The 16,371-nt window shown below is 40.3% G+C and overlaps 2 protein-coding genes across 6 annotated transcripts in view; one reads left to right on the forward strand and one right to left on the reverse strand.

Annotated features, from left to right (window-relative positions):
* LOC124138234 (probable methyltransferase-like protein 25) overlaps positions 1-2,760 on the reverse strand; it is a 34,466-nt gene extending 31,706 nt beyond the window's left edge. The window contains exons 1-2 of the mRNA XM_048384614.1: positions 2,518-2,760; positions 156-881 (exon numbers count right to left, since the gene is read on the reverse strand). Of these exons, the coding sequence (XP_048240571.1) occupies positions 156-860 (705 nt within the window). The 5' untranslated portion in view covers positions 861-881; positions 2,518-2,760. The remainder of the gene's footprint in view (positions 1-155; positions 882-2,517) is intronic.
* Positions 2,761-2,774: 14 nt separating this feature from the next.
* LOC124138232 (protein CIP2A homolog) overlaps positions 2,775-16,371 on the forward strand; it is a 32,473-nt gene continuing 18,876 nt past the window's right edge. For 4 of the 5 annotated variants that reach the window (XM_048384613.1, XM_048384610.1, XM_048384612.1 and 1 more), the window contains exons 1-10: positions 2,775-2,909; positions 3,932-4,069; positions 4,767-4,926; positions 6,379-6,491; positions 6,752-6,846; positions 8,476-8,569; positions 9,931-10,053; positions 10,597-10,742; positions 11,458-11,533; positions 13,164-13,400. In XM_048384613.1, coding sequence (XP_048240570.1) covers positions 3,968-4,069; positions 4,767-4,926; positions 6,379-6,491; positions 6,752-6,846; positions 8,476-8,569; positions 9,931-10,053; positions 10,597-10,742; positions 11,458-11,533; positions 13,164-13,400 — 1,146 coding nt within the window. In that variant the 5' untranslated portion in view covers positions 2,775-2,909; positions 3,932-3,967. The remainder of the gene's footprint in view (positions 2,910-3,931; positions 4,070-4,766; positions 4,927-6,378; positions 6,492-6,751; positions 6,847-8,475; positions 8,570-9,930; positions 10,054-10,596; positions 10,743-11,457; positions 11,534-13,163; positions 13,401-16,371) is intronic. The other variant, XM_048384609.1, reaches the window with a different exon arrangement.

Consider the following 16,371-nt stretch of genomic DNA (forward strand, 5'->3'; position numbering starts at 1 on the left):
ATGTAAGCATCACACACATGCTTGTGGGTTTCACGAATGTGGGAAACGTCTGAGACCTGTATCACTTTCCTCCCACATTAAGCTGACACGCTTTGACACACCCAACTCACTCACAATACAATAATTACAAAACTGCATTGACATGTTTTACTTACCAGATTGGTTTTGAAAACATCGGCCATATGTGCGCAAACTTCGGCCATGACTTCCACCTCATGACTCTTCTTCTGTGACATCAGCACACGTTCAAGTCTATCATCATCATCATCATCATCATCTACACCACATTGCAGCACACTCACATCACCCACTGAAGTCAGCACATTCATCGAGGTCAGGGTATAGTCTTTGGCAGCTTGTGTGAAGGCATGCAGATTTGAATGATTCCAAGCAATAGGACATAATGTTTGAAGATGAACATTTTTTCTTCCTTCTGCAGACATTGGAGATTTCTCGAGGAACTGACACTTAATGCATTTAAGATGATGTTGCCCAGGGTTAAAAGACTCCCACTTTTCTTCTGCTTTTGTATTCACTTTGGAGTGCTCAGCATTGAATAATTCGCTGTTACGGTCTGTCACCCCATCACCTTCTGACATCACTTTTCCAGTCACGACAGATGGTAAAGAAGACAATTCATCATCTGACATCTCCAAAAGTTCTTTCTGGATGTTTTCCGGCACATAGAAACTCCACAAGTTTTTAACTATGAAATCAGATGCTTGTGAGTTTGCTAGAGGCAAATATTCTGCCAAGAAAGACCAGGATTTATAAAGCATTCCTTTAGTGTTATTGATGAGAGCTTTCCTTGAGCCAGCAGTGACACCACCATCAGGTTTAGGGTTAGACTTGGCCGACATATCACAACATTAAAACTGCATCTGCAAAGAAAGCGGTAAAATAATTCAACTGGATGCCGATTATCAAAAGACTATATAACTATGACTACCGTATTCGACGTAATAAGCGCCCAGGGCGCTATCAAATTTTTTTGTGGTTTATGCTGACAGCCTGAAATGATTATGTACGACAAATATATTTTTCCAGAATTAAATTCCCAATAACTGAGGGTGCATATCACACACGAGTGTGTATTATACGTGAATAAATAAGTCTTGTATACATTGATCAATTGGAAAGGGTGCTAATTGGGATTGTTCACTAGCCAATATATTAGCAAATATTTCCGTGGGAGCTTATTAGAGTGGGGCGCTTATTACGTCGAATACGGTATATGTCACTGACGAGGTTGCCGCACGCCATGAAAAACTTATACTTTCAATTACTTTTTCGATGTTGATGTCCAATTTTCGCTTTGATATTCAATTTCAAGCATGTGTCAAGGTTTAATCATAAATCATACAAATGCAAACAGGGTAATTTTTTTCTGCTTATTTTGAGCTTTATCGCCTTATTTTTTTATTTTTTTTTAAATAGTGATTCTGTTGCGTGCTGCTTTAGTAGTAGCATCAAACAAGCATGGTGGATTGGAGTCCGGTATAAAGCGTGTGTACCCCATACAATAAAAGTGTATTGACACTAAAATGTAGAGCTGGGACAATACACCAACTGTGCGACCCTATATCATGTATATGTATCACGATACATTGCTCACGATCCGATACATATCACGACACTTGCAACAATGTTTTACAAATTGCAGCGCCATCTTGCGTTCTTTATCGTCAATGTTGTCCTTTAGCAGTTTGGAGTCCTTTTGTGCACTGATGTTCATTAGCACAGATTATTCTTTCTTTACATGACGTCTTTTGTTTGCGAGTTGTTTATATATGTACCATTCATTCTTTTTAACATTAGACTATACATTGCTCATGATCTGATACATATCACGACACTTGCAACAATGTTTTACAAATTGCAGCGCCATCTTGCCTTCTTTATCGTCAATGCGTTGTCCATTAGTTCTTTGATGTTCATTAGCACAGATTGTTCTTTCTTTACATGACGTCTTTTGTTTGCGAGTTGTTTATATGTAACATTCATTCTTTTAAACATTAGACTATTATTGCATAATTTTGTCCTTTATTTCAACTTTGTATTTTTTTACCGAATGTCCGCCCGGAGATATGTGACGGTTCAAATTGAGGAACTGTATGAATGAATGAGTGAAGCTATGTATGTGCACTGGTATGCATGGTATGAAAGTGTACAATGTTGAAATCAATGATACGAATTAAATCAGTGAAAGAGCTTGCTTTGTTAATGTAGTTAGTCAGTGTCCTGATATGTCTTCAAATTAAAACTTTAAATTTCTTCGTTTAGGCTGCCATGCTCAGTCGAATCGGACAGCACAAGGCACGATCCACGTGTTCAGCCACAGGACTTTAGGCTGCGAGACTTTTGGCGAGTTTGTTTATTATTATTATTAATAACATTAGTTACATAGTTCTGTGTTTCAGGATACGATCAGTGGCCACAATGTGATCAGGTTGGTCGATATACATTAGTATGACTGTTAATGTTAGATCTTTGTAACTAACACATGTATTAACTCACGAAATTGACGATTCCTGCCCTGTCACAAAAGTTCATCACCATTTTCTCCTCTGGCTTTTCGCAAGCACTTCCCCCGTGTTGTGTATCAGGGCGCTGTCATGTTTGATGGTGCAGTCTGGGAGTATCTGGACATTGAATTGCCGCCAATAAAACAACAATTTGGGTGATGACTACTCGAAAAGACTATGAAATTCTCCTTTCTGGCGACAGAAGATAGCATTTTCCCAAATTCTTCGCCAATTTTCTCGCGCATGCGTAGTAAAAGCTGAAGCGCGAGGTTTGAAACTTTCAAAATGGTTGCTGTAAACAAAGCACATTGCTATGCATTTTGATGTGGTTTGTATGACATTTCATAAGACACTTGAACTAAGCCGACAACGTCATCACAAACTGTAAGTTACAGTGCATGATCCTATTTGTCGTAGAATAGCAGATTGGTTTGAATCCAGTCTATTTCGTGTATGACAAAAGTTGTCAACCGCCTTGTGTCACCTATTTTCGTGGCATTGAAATGGTGTTTTATTATAAAAAGATACGAGAATACACGCAGTACATACATAATCAATACAATAGTGTGCAATATATACAGTGAGGATCACGACTTGGACCATGGAACGTGGTGGAAAATTTAATACAACCATTTATTGTTTCCTTCCTCGTCAGTGATCACCTCATCTGCATCTGGTGCTGTCACCGATGAGGTCAATATTTGCCTCTATCAGAAACAGACAAACTGATAGAGTCTTAGCCAAATGATAGTGGGATTGCTGTGGGAAGTTTGGGCATTTGTAGTTATTGTCAAGGGGTCCTTGTTCATTTCGATACCAGTCAAAACGGGCCAGTGTCAAAACAGACCAGTCAATCTGGATTTCGTTTGGTAATGGTCAATGACAACCTGGTTATATGATAAATGGGCAAGAATACAGTATACTGCACACCATTTTGGAAAGGGATGTGCACGAGCTCATTCTTTTGAGCGGTTTCTATGTTTTTTAGATGCCATTTTTTTCTCCTCGCTAAAATAACGGGGTTTGGGGGACTTGCCCCCCCCCCCCCCCCCCCCCAATCTACAGCTTGAATTAAATGCTTTTGTAGGTAAATGAAATGTTTAATTACCAAAGTAGACACAAAATATGTGTTCGCTGAAATGTGGCTCCGACGTATGTCACTGATGAGACTGTCGCACGCCATGATGGAACTTCGATTCTAAGTACTTTTTCAATGTTGATGTCCAATTTTCGCCGTTTATGCATCACTTTGATATTCAATTCCAAGGTTTAATCGTATTAAACCATACGATTGCAAGCGTGGATCATTTTTTCTGCTCATTTTGGGCTTTATCCCCCTATTTTTCAAATAGTGATGCTGTCGCATGCGGCTTTATTAGTAAACAATAAAAAAATTTTGTCTGCAGAGAAGAAATAGCTGACAATTCCAACTAACTACAATAATGGAGGCTGCCCCATGTGTGAAACAGGTGACAATCGCAGCCAATCAGTACCACAACAGTCGCAGCAACAGCAACCTTATCTATCTACAGCGACAACTTGAGGTACAGGGATGATTGTTACAAGTCACCATGTGTACATTTAGAGACTATGATCCAATGGAATGGCACTTCATTATTTTTGCATTTGAATGGTTAAAACATGCTATAGGCTTTTTAATAAAGGATTTATGTAAAATGATGTTTAATTTATGACATTTGCAAATTTGAAATGAATGTGGATTTGAAGGTTATTATCATAAATAGGTCTCTTTTCTAGTGTTTGAGGAATGAGCTAGCTCTTTCTTTTGGAAAAGTTAGGGACAATGTTGATTTTGAATATTGCTTATTCCGAACATCTTCTTGTTAATATTTTTGTGTGAAATTTGTTAATAATTTATGAACATGATAAAGGAATATTTAACATGTTTAATAATTTAATTACCTAGGTTTAGTAAATCAAGTTTTTCAAAATAATATCCTAAAAGTTTGATTATGAACATTGTATTGACCCTTTCCTTTGACATTGACCACCATCCAATTCTTACTACATTGCTTTATTGTACTGCATCTTTGCGTAATTGGTCATCAAAATCTTTAAAGAAAATTAGATTAGCATTGTTAGTATTTAGTATGGTACTATGGAACATCACAAGAGTCACCAGAGAAATTTCAGAAACTGTAATACTGAGAGTGGTTTTGTCACATTGATCATGATGATACTTGTAACAACACTAAGAATGACCGTTCTGTTGTATTTTAGATTCTACATGGAGTGATAGGTCGCACTTTGCCCCTCAAGTTCTTCAACCCCCGCCAGCTTCTGGCTGCAGAGTGTCTGACATGCATCGTGGATATCCTCAACGACTCACAGTCCAAGTCGGGGCTAGTACTCAAGTGTCTCACAGTGCTCAATCAAATAGGTAAGCTTGAATACACAGGAAAATCCTTTTACACATCTTTTATGTATAAGAATCTCCCAACTAACTGAATAACTTACTGCATCTCTTTAGACCTTCCTCCCATGTAATGCTGATACAGCATGTTATGCTATGTGTTGCAGTCTGTGGCATCAACTTGTGAGTCTTTTTGCCTGAACTTGGCTCTTGGCATCATTTTCAGTACATTATAGTGTTATGAAGTGGACTAGTACTATCTGAGCATACAAGACCAAACAGAAATTTACCATGTTTACTAGACTAGGGTTTCGGACAAGTGGCTGAAGTTGCAGACTGTTAAAGTTTTGTTCAAAGCTTAATTTAATGTAACTTGTATTTGACAGATAGCTGTCTTTGATCCCATCATGCATGTACTATGCAGTCTGCATCTTTAGCCACTAGTCCGGAGTCCAGTAGATTTCTATTCTTCAGCTGGTAGCTCAGCTCATAATGGTCAAATAGTATCAACACTAATATCTGCTGAAAATTAGGGGTGAACAACAAGGTCACAAAACGATACGTGACACGATGTGTAGGTCACAATACGCATATTGACCTCAAATCATGTGGAAACTTCTTGATTATCATGATTATAATTATTTCAGAGCAGGTTCCAAAGGAAAAGCTAGCTGTAAACACATTTTTGTAGTGGTTATTTTTAGTAGTGAACTTAAAAAGCTAATTACAACCCATATTGCAACAGTTGACTGACAAAAAATGCTGGGTTTGGGGGCATTAAACAACTAGTAAATAGTGTAGTTAGCAAGTGTATCATCTTGTATCGATACAGAGAAAAACATATTGTGTATCATATCATTGCATGAAAACTCACGATGCACTGGCTCACCAATGTATAGTTTCACCCCTACTGAAAATGATGCAGACAGCGATGTCTTGGCTGGTAAATTAAAAAGTTTTTGGCACAACTAGACTTATCATTAATATATTAAGTCAGGCCATGGCCAATATGGATGCATAGATTATTAGATCAGTCCTGACATCCCTACTATCTGTTGTGGGATGCCCTGATTATGTTTCTAGGTTTGTCAGCACCATACCTGTGCTCGTGGGTTTCACCGAAGTTGTAAACGTCTGAGACCTGCACCACTTCGGGCTTTCCTCCCACATTAAGCTGACACGCTGTGATATAACTGGAATACTGTTGAAAGCAGTGTTAAACCCAACTCTCTCACTCACTCACTCTCTCACTCACTGTTGTGAGGCGACTAAACGGATCAGGTGGTGACAGGTTTATTGCATGTCATCATATCCCAATTGCGTGGATCGATGCTCATGATGTCAATCACAGGATTGTCTGGTTCAGATTTGATAATTTACTGGGGTACTATGTTTACAGACTGCTGTCATATAGCTAGAACATTGCTGAGTGTGGCGTTTAACAACAAACAAACAAACAAACAAACTTGTGTGTTTCAGGCCAGGAGCACGATATGAAGGAGATGCTGCACACTACCTTCAACCTGACCCCCGTGTTGGCTGGGGTGCTGAAGCTTCACGGGGGCCCCTCCTCAGACCAGCTCACAGCAGAGGTAATGCACACACGCCCCTTGGATTGTCTTGTGTGTGGTGTGACCATTTTGATAATAGTAATAAACGGATGTTTGTAATGTGCTATGATCCTTCTGTTGAAGCCTGCTCAAAGTGCTTATTCTTGACAGTCATTTTGGAGACATAAATGCGTAGTTAATTAATGCAAGCAAAGCCAACTCGCATTTTTCGCACTTAATTCACGCCTGCATTAATTTCAAGATTAACAGTGTGTTGAATCGTCTTGTGCTGACTGTTTCAGTGTCTGCAGCTCATGATGAAGATCACCCATGGTCACAGAATCAGCTTCCATGAGAGTTTCATGGAAGATCTTCTCAAATACCTCATTAAACAAGTGTGAGTTGTGCTGGTGTTGTGAAGTTTTTCGGTTTTTTAATTCAGTTTCATGTAGAAGTCAACATGCTCAAGGTTCATTCACCACTGAGCAGAAAGACTACCCTATGGGAATTCTAATGTAGAATTGGTCATCAGAAACCAATGCTTGTCGTAAGAGACGACTAAAATGGATGGTGTCAGTGCAGTCGTTGGACCTGTTCCATAAGGCGATCTTAACACTACGACTGTCGTAAGTCTATGTTAAAGTATGTGAGTTGCGATCATCTTAGCACTAAGATAGCTTTGTCCTTGGGGTCTTCCATGGTATTTGAATCTGGAGACCCCATAAATCTTTAATGTTTTACACAAGGATCATGTCTGAACCAGCGTTGTTAGTGCAGGTTATTTAAGTTACAAAATTCCCATGTATATAATATTCAATAACACCCACAGAACTGAAAAAAAACAAACACTTTTATGAACATTGTAGAAACAAAGATTGTCAGTAATTTTCAAAAGCTTTCACTTTCTACAGAAATTAACAGCTGGGAGACAGACATGATACATCTACCCGAGGCAAGAAAGTTAACTGACTATTAAAGTCCAATTTCCACTCTTGCCGAACTAGGCTGGTATTATGGAGTTACATTTTGGCTGGACTAACAAGTCTATGCATAGTCCAATCAAAATAGCGCACCGAAATCGAAACTGTCGTGCCGATTTCGATCGATTGCAGGATTTGCAAAGCATGTGCACTGCCAACTCATTGTCAGCAGATATTTTCCAAATCTTTTCATGTTTTTAATCAAGGTGCTCACGTGATTTGATGCATTTCATGATGTAAGACCTGTTTTATCACAATATAGATCTTGATTATCGATCAGATCGTCCTGACTGGGCGCCACCATTTTGTGTGAAGCAAACGCAAGTGGTGGAATCTGATTGGTCCATAGGAGAGGCTTAAAAGGGACATAACTGGTAATAGTGACTGGTGGATGTACGATCGAGCCCAGTAATTCCAGCCTAGTTCGGCAAGGGAGGAAACGGGACTTTTAAAGTCAGTTAACTCTCTTGCCTCGGGAAGATGGACATGATAAGCCTGTGGACAACAAAGACAACAGAGAAATGATGTCATACATAAGATTTCATGTCAAAACTCAACCAAGGCAAAGTGTTCATATTAAGTACATGTATCAATCAAAATGTATTCATGCCATATATCACATTCACAAATTTGAGACTGAAGAAAGTGTTATTTTTCAAGTTTTACTGGTTTCAAATCCTATTTAGTAACTCTTTTAATCAAATCACTTTGCAGCACACTCTCATCTGTTGTACCTGTGAAGACTGGGTTAGAAACTTCAGCAACCCATGCTTGCTGTAAGAGGCGACTAACGGGATCGTGTGATCAGGCTCGCTGACTTGGTTGATGCGTGTCATTGTATCCCAATTGGGTAGTTCAATGCTCTTGATGTCAATCACTGGATTATCTGGTCCTGACATGATTATTTAGACCCCTGTCATATAGCTGAAATATTGCTGAGTGCAGTGTTACACAACAAGCAAACAAACAAATTGCATCTGTTGTAAAATTCCCCTCTGAAGTGATGATAGTATTTTTCTCAGTTTGAAACATGTGACCTGTTTCAGACTGACTCCCAATGAGATCACCCAGTCGTGTCTGGGTCTGCTAGCCAACCTGTCTCGGGACAACTATACAGTACAGTCGTATGTCAAGAGTCTGGTACGTCCTCATCACACAGAATACTGCACGTATGCACAGGTTGTCAGATAACTGGTGCCTATTGCTATTTTGAAAATTGTCAACAATGGAAACAATTACAACTTAGTCTCAGCCGAGGGTAGGGTTCACTTCTGGGCCATATTTTGAAAAATGTTAAACATATTTCAACAAAACTTGGGATATGCATTGCTCATCAGCTTCACTGGTGCCTTTTGCTATTTTGATTTTTTTCTAAATTTCATTTTGTTATGTTTCCATGGAAACAATTTGGACTTAGTCTCAAACAACTCTAGGCTTAGTGTTCCGAGCCATAACTTTCAAACTAATGAATATTTGAGCATACATGTGCAATGACCATATGGTCACCTATTGCCCTTTCATATTTTTAAATTAATTTTTGTTTTTAATTTGTTGTGTTTCCATGGAAATAGTTTTGACTAAGTCTCAAACATGTAGGGTTTGTTTCCCACCAAAATTCTACAGTTACTGAATATTTCTGCATGAAACCGTTATCTTTCTAGGCTATGAATTTCTGTTATTGTTTTTCAGATTTGCAAACACATTTACAGTACCAAGTTGAACTAATTAGCCAAAAAAGGGGAAGGGAAACTTATTCTATTATGACACTGGAGTTGGGTGCAGAAATGAAATTCCATTACTTTGTGTCTTCTAGCCATTGAGTATTGCCAAGCTTATTAAAATCTACCGCTAAACAAAGATCTAAGGACATCCAATTAGGGGTCACGTCAGAACGACCTTTCATCCGACCAATCAGAGCGTTGCTTACCAGATCATGAAAGTGACAGTTGCAATGTGATTTCTAATCTTGCAACCCCAAAAACTTTAACACGGGGGGGTTCCGGACGAGAGTTACGGTATTAACGACTGAATCCATACAATCTAGACCATCTATTAGCCATTCCAGAATGTTCTTTTGTTCAGGTTTCAAATGTTTTATTGAAAACTTGTCAAAATATGTTTCGAAGCATAGTCGCCAATTTAAAATTAATGCCGTAAAGCACGAGAAAGCTGCCTTCTGATTGGCTAATGTCGACTTCTTGTCAGTCATTCCATTGGTCAGTCAAAGTTCGTGTAAGGTCGGTCTGACATGACCTGTAATGCTTTGTTTAGCGGTAGTGAGAACTAAGATCTGATTTTAATGAGACTGGAGTATCGCTTGATGGCCTCCTTTAGAATACGTTTAGTTTTGTATTTAGACGTAAATGTTGCGTGAATGTATCAGGTGTTTATCTTGTCTTGACTTCTCAGAAACAAACAGTATCCCTTCAAAACAACTTTCTGTAATGCTATGTTAAAGCTTACAGGGACTAATTATTGGTGAAAACATGGCTATATTGCAGGAGAACTTTAAACGGTTGATGCGGATGCTGTGTACGTACATCTCGGACAAGAACCTGACTGTTGCTGTGTTCAGCATGTGTGTCCTCACGAGTCTGTGTCTTCATGAAGAGATCGGTCAGGAGGTACGGCCACCAGAGACAGGTGCATGTGTTACTGGCAATTTCAGTCATATTACATCTGGAACGTTTTCTTCAAACTTCTTTTGTTTCTTTGTTATTTAATGCTGCACTCCAGCTCTGTAAATAATCCATCCTGGACCAGACAATCCAGTGATTGACATCATGAGCATCGATCCATGCAATTTGGATACAATGATATGCATCAACCAAGTCAGCAAGCCTGACCACCTGATCCCTTTAGTTGCCTCTTACGACAAGCATAGTCGCCTTTTACGGCAAGCATGGGTTGCTGAGGACCTATTCTACCCCGGATCTTCATGGGTCTTGTGTACTTCTATACTGCATGTGTCAGTATAACACCTTCACACTGAACAATAGTATTTCTGTTTTCAACCAAATCTTGTCACGTAGATATCAAAACGTTTAGTGCTTAAAAAGAAAATGTTGTTTCTCTCTTGCTGTCATTGGTGTTTCTGAGATAAATTCCAAAAGATTGTATTGCAGTAAACTGACAACTTCGATTCAGCTCTAGTTTATTTTCTCCAGATTTTCAACACAGAGAATGTGAATGAGACTCTGAAGCTGATCTTCAACATCCTGGTGAATGGAGACTTTGGTGTGACGCGTCTCTACGTTGTCGACCTCTTCCAGGATCTGCTGAAGAAACCCAGCATACAGAACTCCCTACAGAGGTGAGTTTCATGTTGGTGGTCCCAGTACACTCCTGAATGTGGGACCTAAACAGGAGATGGCTCGGTGAAGTTGGCTGTCCTGACGGGTTTGATTCAAGTCACTTAGGGGGCACGGGTGGCCCAGTCATCTAAGGTGCCGCGATTCATAACTGGAATACTGTTAAAAGCGGCGTTAAACCCAACTCAGTCACTCACTAAAGTCACTTGAAACCATTTTGTTCATCTGCACACTCAAATATACTCATGCATGCCGAGGCAGCAGCTGATGATACCACCAACACCACAGAGACAATCTATCACTTTCATGTATCATTTATGAACACATAAAATACAGAAAGTATCCATAAGTATCAGAAATATCTACTAAAAGTAGAATCTGACAATATCATGAGCATCTGTATTGAATTGTGATACCAGATGTTAGCGAAAAGGTGGGCGTATCCTGCCGCTCCAGTGGCACCCGTTACAGCATCTTGGCTTGTACTGCACATGGATGTGGTACCAAGGAGCATAAGCCCTTTAGTCGGACAGTTGTATGTTCGCTTAACTTTCAGGGTTAGCAATAGGTTGTCAGGTAATACTTTGGAAGATCGTGCTGGTAGAGGATTTTGTTTGCTTCATGATCAACATAATACTTATCGATGTAAGTTTTAATGTAAGTTTTCAATGATAATTACGCATGTGGTTTATCTTGGATGTGACTTCGTTATTTCAGGTATAAACACCTACAGATATGTATCAACCACACCTTGAACCTGATTGCCTCCAGCACAGGAGAAACTGTCACCAAGGTAGGTTTTCTCGAGGGACTGACTGTCTCAGACATACATGCTTCTGTGTTAATCTGCCCTCACTCTCTCAGACACACATGCTTCTGTGTTAATCTCCCCTCACTCTCTCAGACACACATGCTCCTGTGTTAATCTCCCCTCACTCTCTTAGACACACATGCTCCTATGTTAATCTCCCCTCACTCTCTCAGACACAGATTCTTCTGAGTTAATCTGCCCTCACTCTCTCAGACACACATGCTCCTGTGTTAATCTATACTCACTCTCTCAGACACACATGCTCCTGTGTTAATCTACCCTCACTCTCTCAGACACACATGCTCCTGTGTAAATCTGCCCTCACTCTCTCAGACACACATGCTCCTGTGTTAATCTGCCCCCCCCCACACTCAGACACACATGCTCCTGTGTTAATCTGCCCTCACTCTCTCAGACACACATGCTCCTGTGTTAATCTATACTCACTCTCTCAGACACACATGCTCCTGTGTTAATCTGCCCTCACTCTCTCAGACACACATGCTCCTGTGTTAATCTACCCTCACTCTCTCAGACACACATGCTCCTATGTTAATCTGCCCTCACTCTCTCAGACACACATGCTCCTGTGTTAATCTGCCCTCACTCTCTCAGACACACATGCTCCTGTGTTAATCTGCCCCCACTCTCTCAGACACACATGCTCCTGTGTTAATCTGCCCCCACTCTCTCAGACACACATGCTCCTGTGTTAATCTATACTCACTCTCTCAGACACACATGCTCCTGTGTTAATCTATACTCACTCTCTCAGACACACATGCTCCTGTGTTAATCTACCCTCACTCTCTCAGACACACATGCTCCTGTGTAAATCTGCCCTCACTCTCTCAGACACACATGCTTCTGTGTAAATCTGCCCTCACTCTCTCAGACACACATGCTTCTGTGTTAATCTGCCCCCATTCTCTCAGACACACATGCTTCTGTGTTAATCTGCCCTCACTCTCTCAGACACACATGCTCCTGTGTTAATCTGCCCTCACTCTCTCAGACACACATGCTCCTGTGTTAATCTGCCCCCACTCTCTCAGACACACATGCTCCTGTGTAAATCTGCCCTCACTCTCTCAGACACACATGCTTCTGAGTTAATCTGCCCTCACTCTCTCAGACACACATGCTCCTGTGTTAATCTATACTCACTCTCTCAGACACACATGCTTCTGAGTTAATCTGCCCTCACTCTCTCAGACACACATGCTTCTGAGTTAATCTGCCCTCACTCTCTCAGACACACATGCTTCTGAGTTAATCTGCCCTCACTCTCTCAGACACACATGCTCCTGTGTTAATCTACCCTCACACTCTCAGACACACATGCTCCTGTGTAAATCTGCCCTCACTCTCTCAGACACACATGCTCCTGTGTTAATCTGCCCCCACTCTCTCAGACACACATGCTCCTGTGTTAATCTCCCCTCACTCAGACACACATGCTCCTATGTTAATCTCCCCTCACTCAGACACACATGCTCCTGTGTTAATCTCCCCTCACTCTCTCAGACACACATGCTCCTGTGTTAATCTACCCTCACTCTCTCAGACACACATGCTCCTTTGTTAATCTGCCCTCACTCTCCACCCACAGTTATTTGAGCTGCTGCTCAGCTTCTGTACCCTGGGCACCATCAGGACGTCCATCTGCAAGACCTTGTTCAGTGCCCCCAGACTGCAGTCAGCTGACCACTACCGGAATGCTCTCAAGGGTCCCGTGAGTGGTCAGTCTGAACCGCTGTTTGCCGTCGTCCACTGGGCCATGCAGACAGTGGACACATCTGACACAGCATCACTGTTTGCCCTGGATCTGCTCACAGAGATTTACGAGGTTTGTGTTTTCTTTGTGTTGTCAGGATGAGATACGAAGTTATCTGCCTTTGACTGTTGTAACTCGATTATATGCTTTGTCAAAGAATGAATGCTTTTGTTTGTCCATGTATTGGTGATATTTCGTCCATCATTCCAAGTAGTTTCACAATACTCTGTGTTCGATAAAACAAGTGACCCGTGAAGATTCCGGGGTAGAAAAGGTCTTCAGCAACCCATACTTGCCGTAAAAGGCGACTATGCTTGTCGTAAAAGGCGACTAACGGGATCTTGTGGTCAGGCTCGCTGACTTGGTTGATACATGTCATCTATCCTAATTGCGTGGATCGATGCTCATGATGTCAACCACTGGGTTGTCTGGTCCAGACTCGATTATTTTACAGACCGCCGTCATATAGCTGGAATATTGCTGAGTGCGGCGTTAAACAACAAACAAACAATAAAACAAGTGATGACCGTATGATAATTCCTACACTTTTACATGAACTTTCTGTAGTGTGTGTATGTGTTGGCAGGGTTAGAAATTGGCACTAGTCCCCTAGTCCTTGCCAAACTGCCCAATAGTAAAGGTATCCTAAGGACCAGTAAAATTTTGAGATTTTTAAAGGTTTTGCTATATGCTATCATTATAAGGACTAGTGGACAGAAACTGTTAGTTTCTACCGCTGGTTGGGGTGGGAGAGTGGGGGGATTGTGCTGTAATATCTCCACCTGTGGTCAAGTCTGAGCACACACTGGACATGGAAGTTGTATGAGAGAATGAACCCACCATTGTGAGACACCATCCATCTGATCCATGTAGGTATGTCATGCTACATCTTGTAGTATAAGGGGAGGTAACTTGTGTTACCATACATCATTTGTGACCAACTCAGGTTATTCCAGGACAAGACGAATAGCGACTCGTGCCCCTCTCATGGCCATATTTGCGACCAGGTTCCGTCTTAGCGCAAACGGGTATACCTAAAACAATTGCCAACTTGTTACATAATGGGTAACATATATTTTCCCATATATTATATATATTTCAGATGCAATTTAAAGCACATCTGGACATGTGGACTTATACAGCATGATTGAACACATTTAACTGTCTTGGGTATAGTTTTAGATGCAAGACATATGTAAAATCAAAAATTATTTCTAAGGGATTCTTTTGACGAAGAACTCAAAATCATACGCGCATTCTGATTGGTTTGTCGTATTTTCGCACATAACATACATTGATAGGGGGACGAGTCTTCTTGCAGGTTACGGAAAGGGATGAGTGGTGACGAATGACCATACATGTATGGGCAGTGTAAGGGGGATAACTCTAAAAGGATGTAGAACGAATATGGCGGATGAGGGGGATGCGTTGCTAGGTAGGCAGGCGCACGGTAAGAATAGTAGCGGGCAGTTCATCTTCTTGAGGCAAAAGCATGGTTCCCACTGCCACTGGAAAACCTGGAAATGTGTTGGAAAAAATTCCAGTCAGGGAAATATCAGGGAATTCACTAAAAACTTCAAAATCAGGGATTTATCAGGGATTTTTTGCTCTTGGAACTCATACTCTCTATTATTTAATGGTTGTGGCAGCCACTCAAATTTAAGCAATGGAGTTTATTCGTTTGAAAAAGAGGTATTTTTCAAATTTTACTATATCAAGGTCAAGGTCAATGTGGCTGATAGGGATTTGCGCCCCTTACCTCCAGAGCTAACTAAATTCTAAATTTAAAATATTTTGAGTAAAATATTACATTGCCTTGGTATTAGTTTACCATTTGAATTTCAGAAATCAATTTGAATGTAAAATTTCAAATCTCATAAAGTTCTACTGTTCAAGAACAAACAAAATAATGCAATTAGGATTGTATAAAGCTCTTTGTTAATGAAAAGTGTATCAGTGTTAGATAAATCATTGGAAAAACTTAGGGTGACTTCAGTTGTGGTTATAATTATCTATTCCCTGGTGACCTTTTGAAAGTGCAGATGTATATTTGAATGGTTAGTTTGTGAAATGCTGTGCATGAATGTTGCACTGAAAGTAGTGATGGTATTTACTTTATTATAATGTCACTAATTAGTTCATGTTCATGTTTCTAAAGTTGTGAGATCCTAGTCCTGAAGTCCATTTTCAAAAATTGTAATACTCTTGTTTTGATTAGGCAATGATTGATGGAGTTAATTTGTAGTTTGAACTCTTTAAATGGTGGCAGATGGATGGCCTTAAGGGGAGGATAATTACTTGGTGACTTAGTTTTCCTTAAACCAAACATAACACACTTTTGTACAGAAATATCTAAAAAAAGACGTTTCCATTGGTCTATTTTAAAGCTGTTTATATAATAAAGTTAAAACACCACTCCCAGTTGTTATAATGGAGGCCGTGTAATGCAGTCTGGAAAAGTTCTAAGTTCTCTGGAAATATCAGGGAAATGTCAGGGAATTTTTCGGAAGAAAAAAAGTGGGAACCGTGAAAAGAGTTAATTGACTTTCAAAGTCCAGTTTCCACCCTTGCCGAACTAGTCTGGAATTCCTGGGCTCGATTGTAGCTCCGCCAGTGGTTATTACGAGTTATGTCCCTTTTAAGCCTCTCCTTTGGACCAATCAGATTCCACCTCTCGTATCACTTGCATTTGTTTCAAACAAAATGGCGGCACCCAGTCAAGGGGATCTGATCAGTAATAATCAAGATCTCTACATTGTGATAAAGCGGGTCTTACATCGAGAAGTGCATCAAATCACGCAAGCACCTTGATTAAAAACATGAAAAAATCTGGAAAATATCTGTTGACAACGAGTTAGAGGGGGTACATGCTTTGCAAATCCTACAATCAACCAAAATCTGCATGACAGTTTACGAACCGGATTTCGATTTCGTTGCTCGATTTTGATTAGACTATGCATAGACTCGTTAGTCCAGCCAAAATGTAACTCCATAATACCAGCCTAGTTCGACAAGGGTGGAAACTATTACTGTGTATTAGGCG

Source organism: Haliotis rufescens, unplaced genomic scaffold (assembly GCF_023055435.1).
Source record: "Haliotis rufescens isolate VD_foot unplaced genomic scaffold, xgHalRufe1.0.p SCAF_5, whole genome shotgun sequence".
In the NCBI taxonomy this organism is placed as follows: Eukaryota; Metazoa; Mollusca; class Gastropoda; order Lepetellida; family Haliotidae; genus Haliotis; species Haliotis rufescens.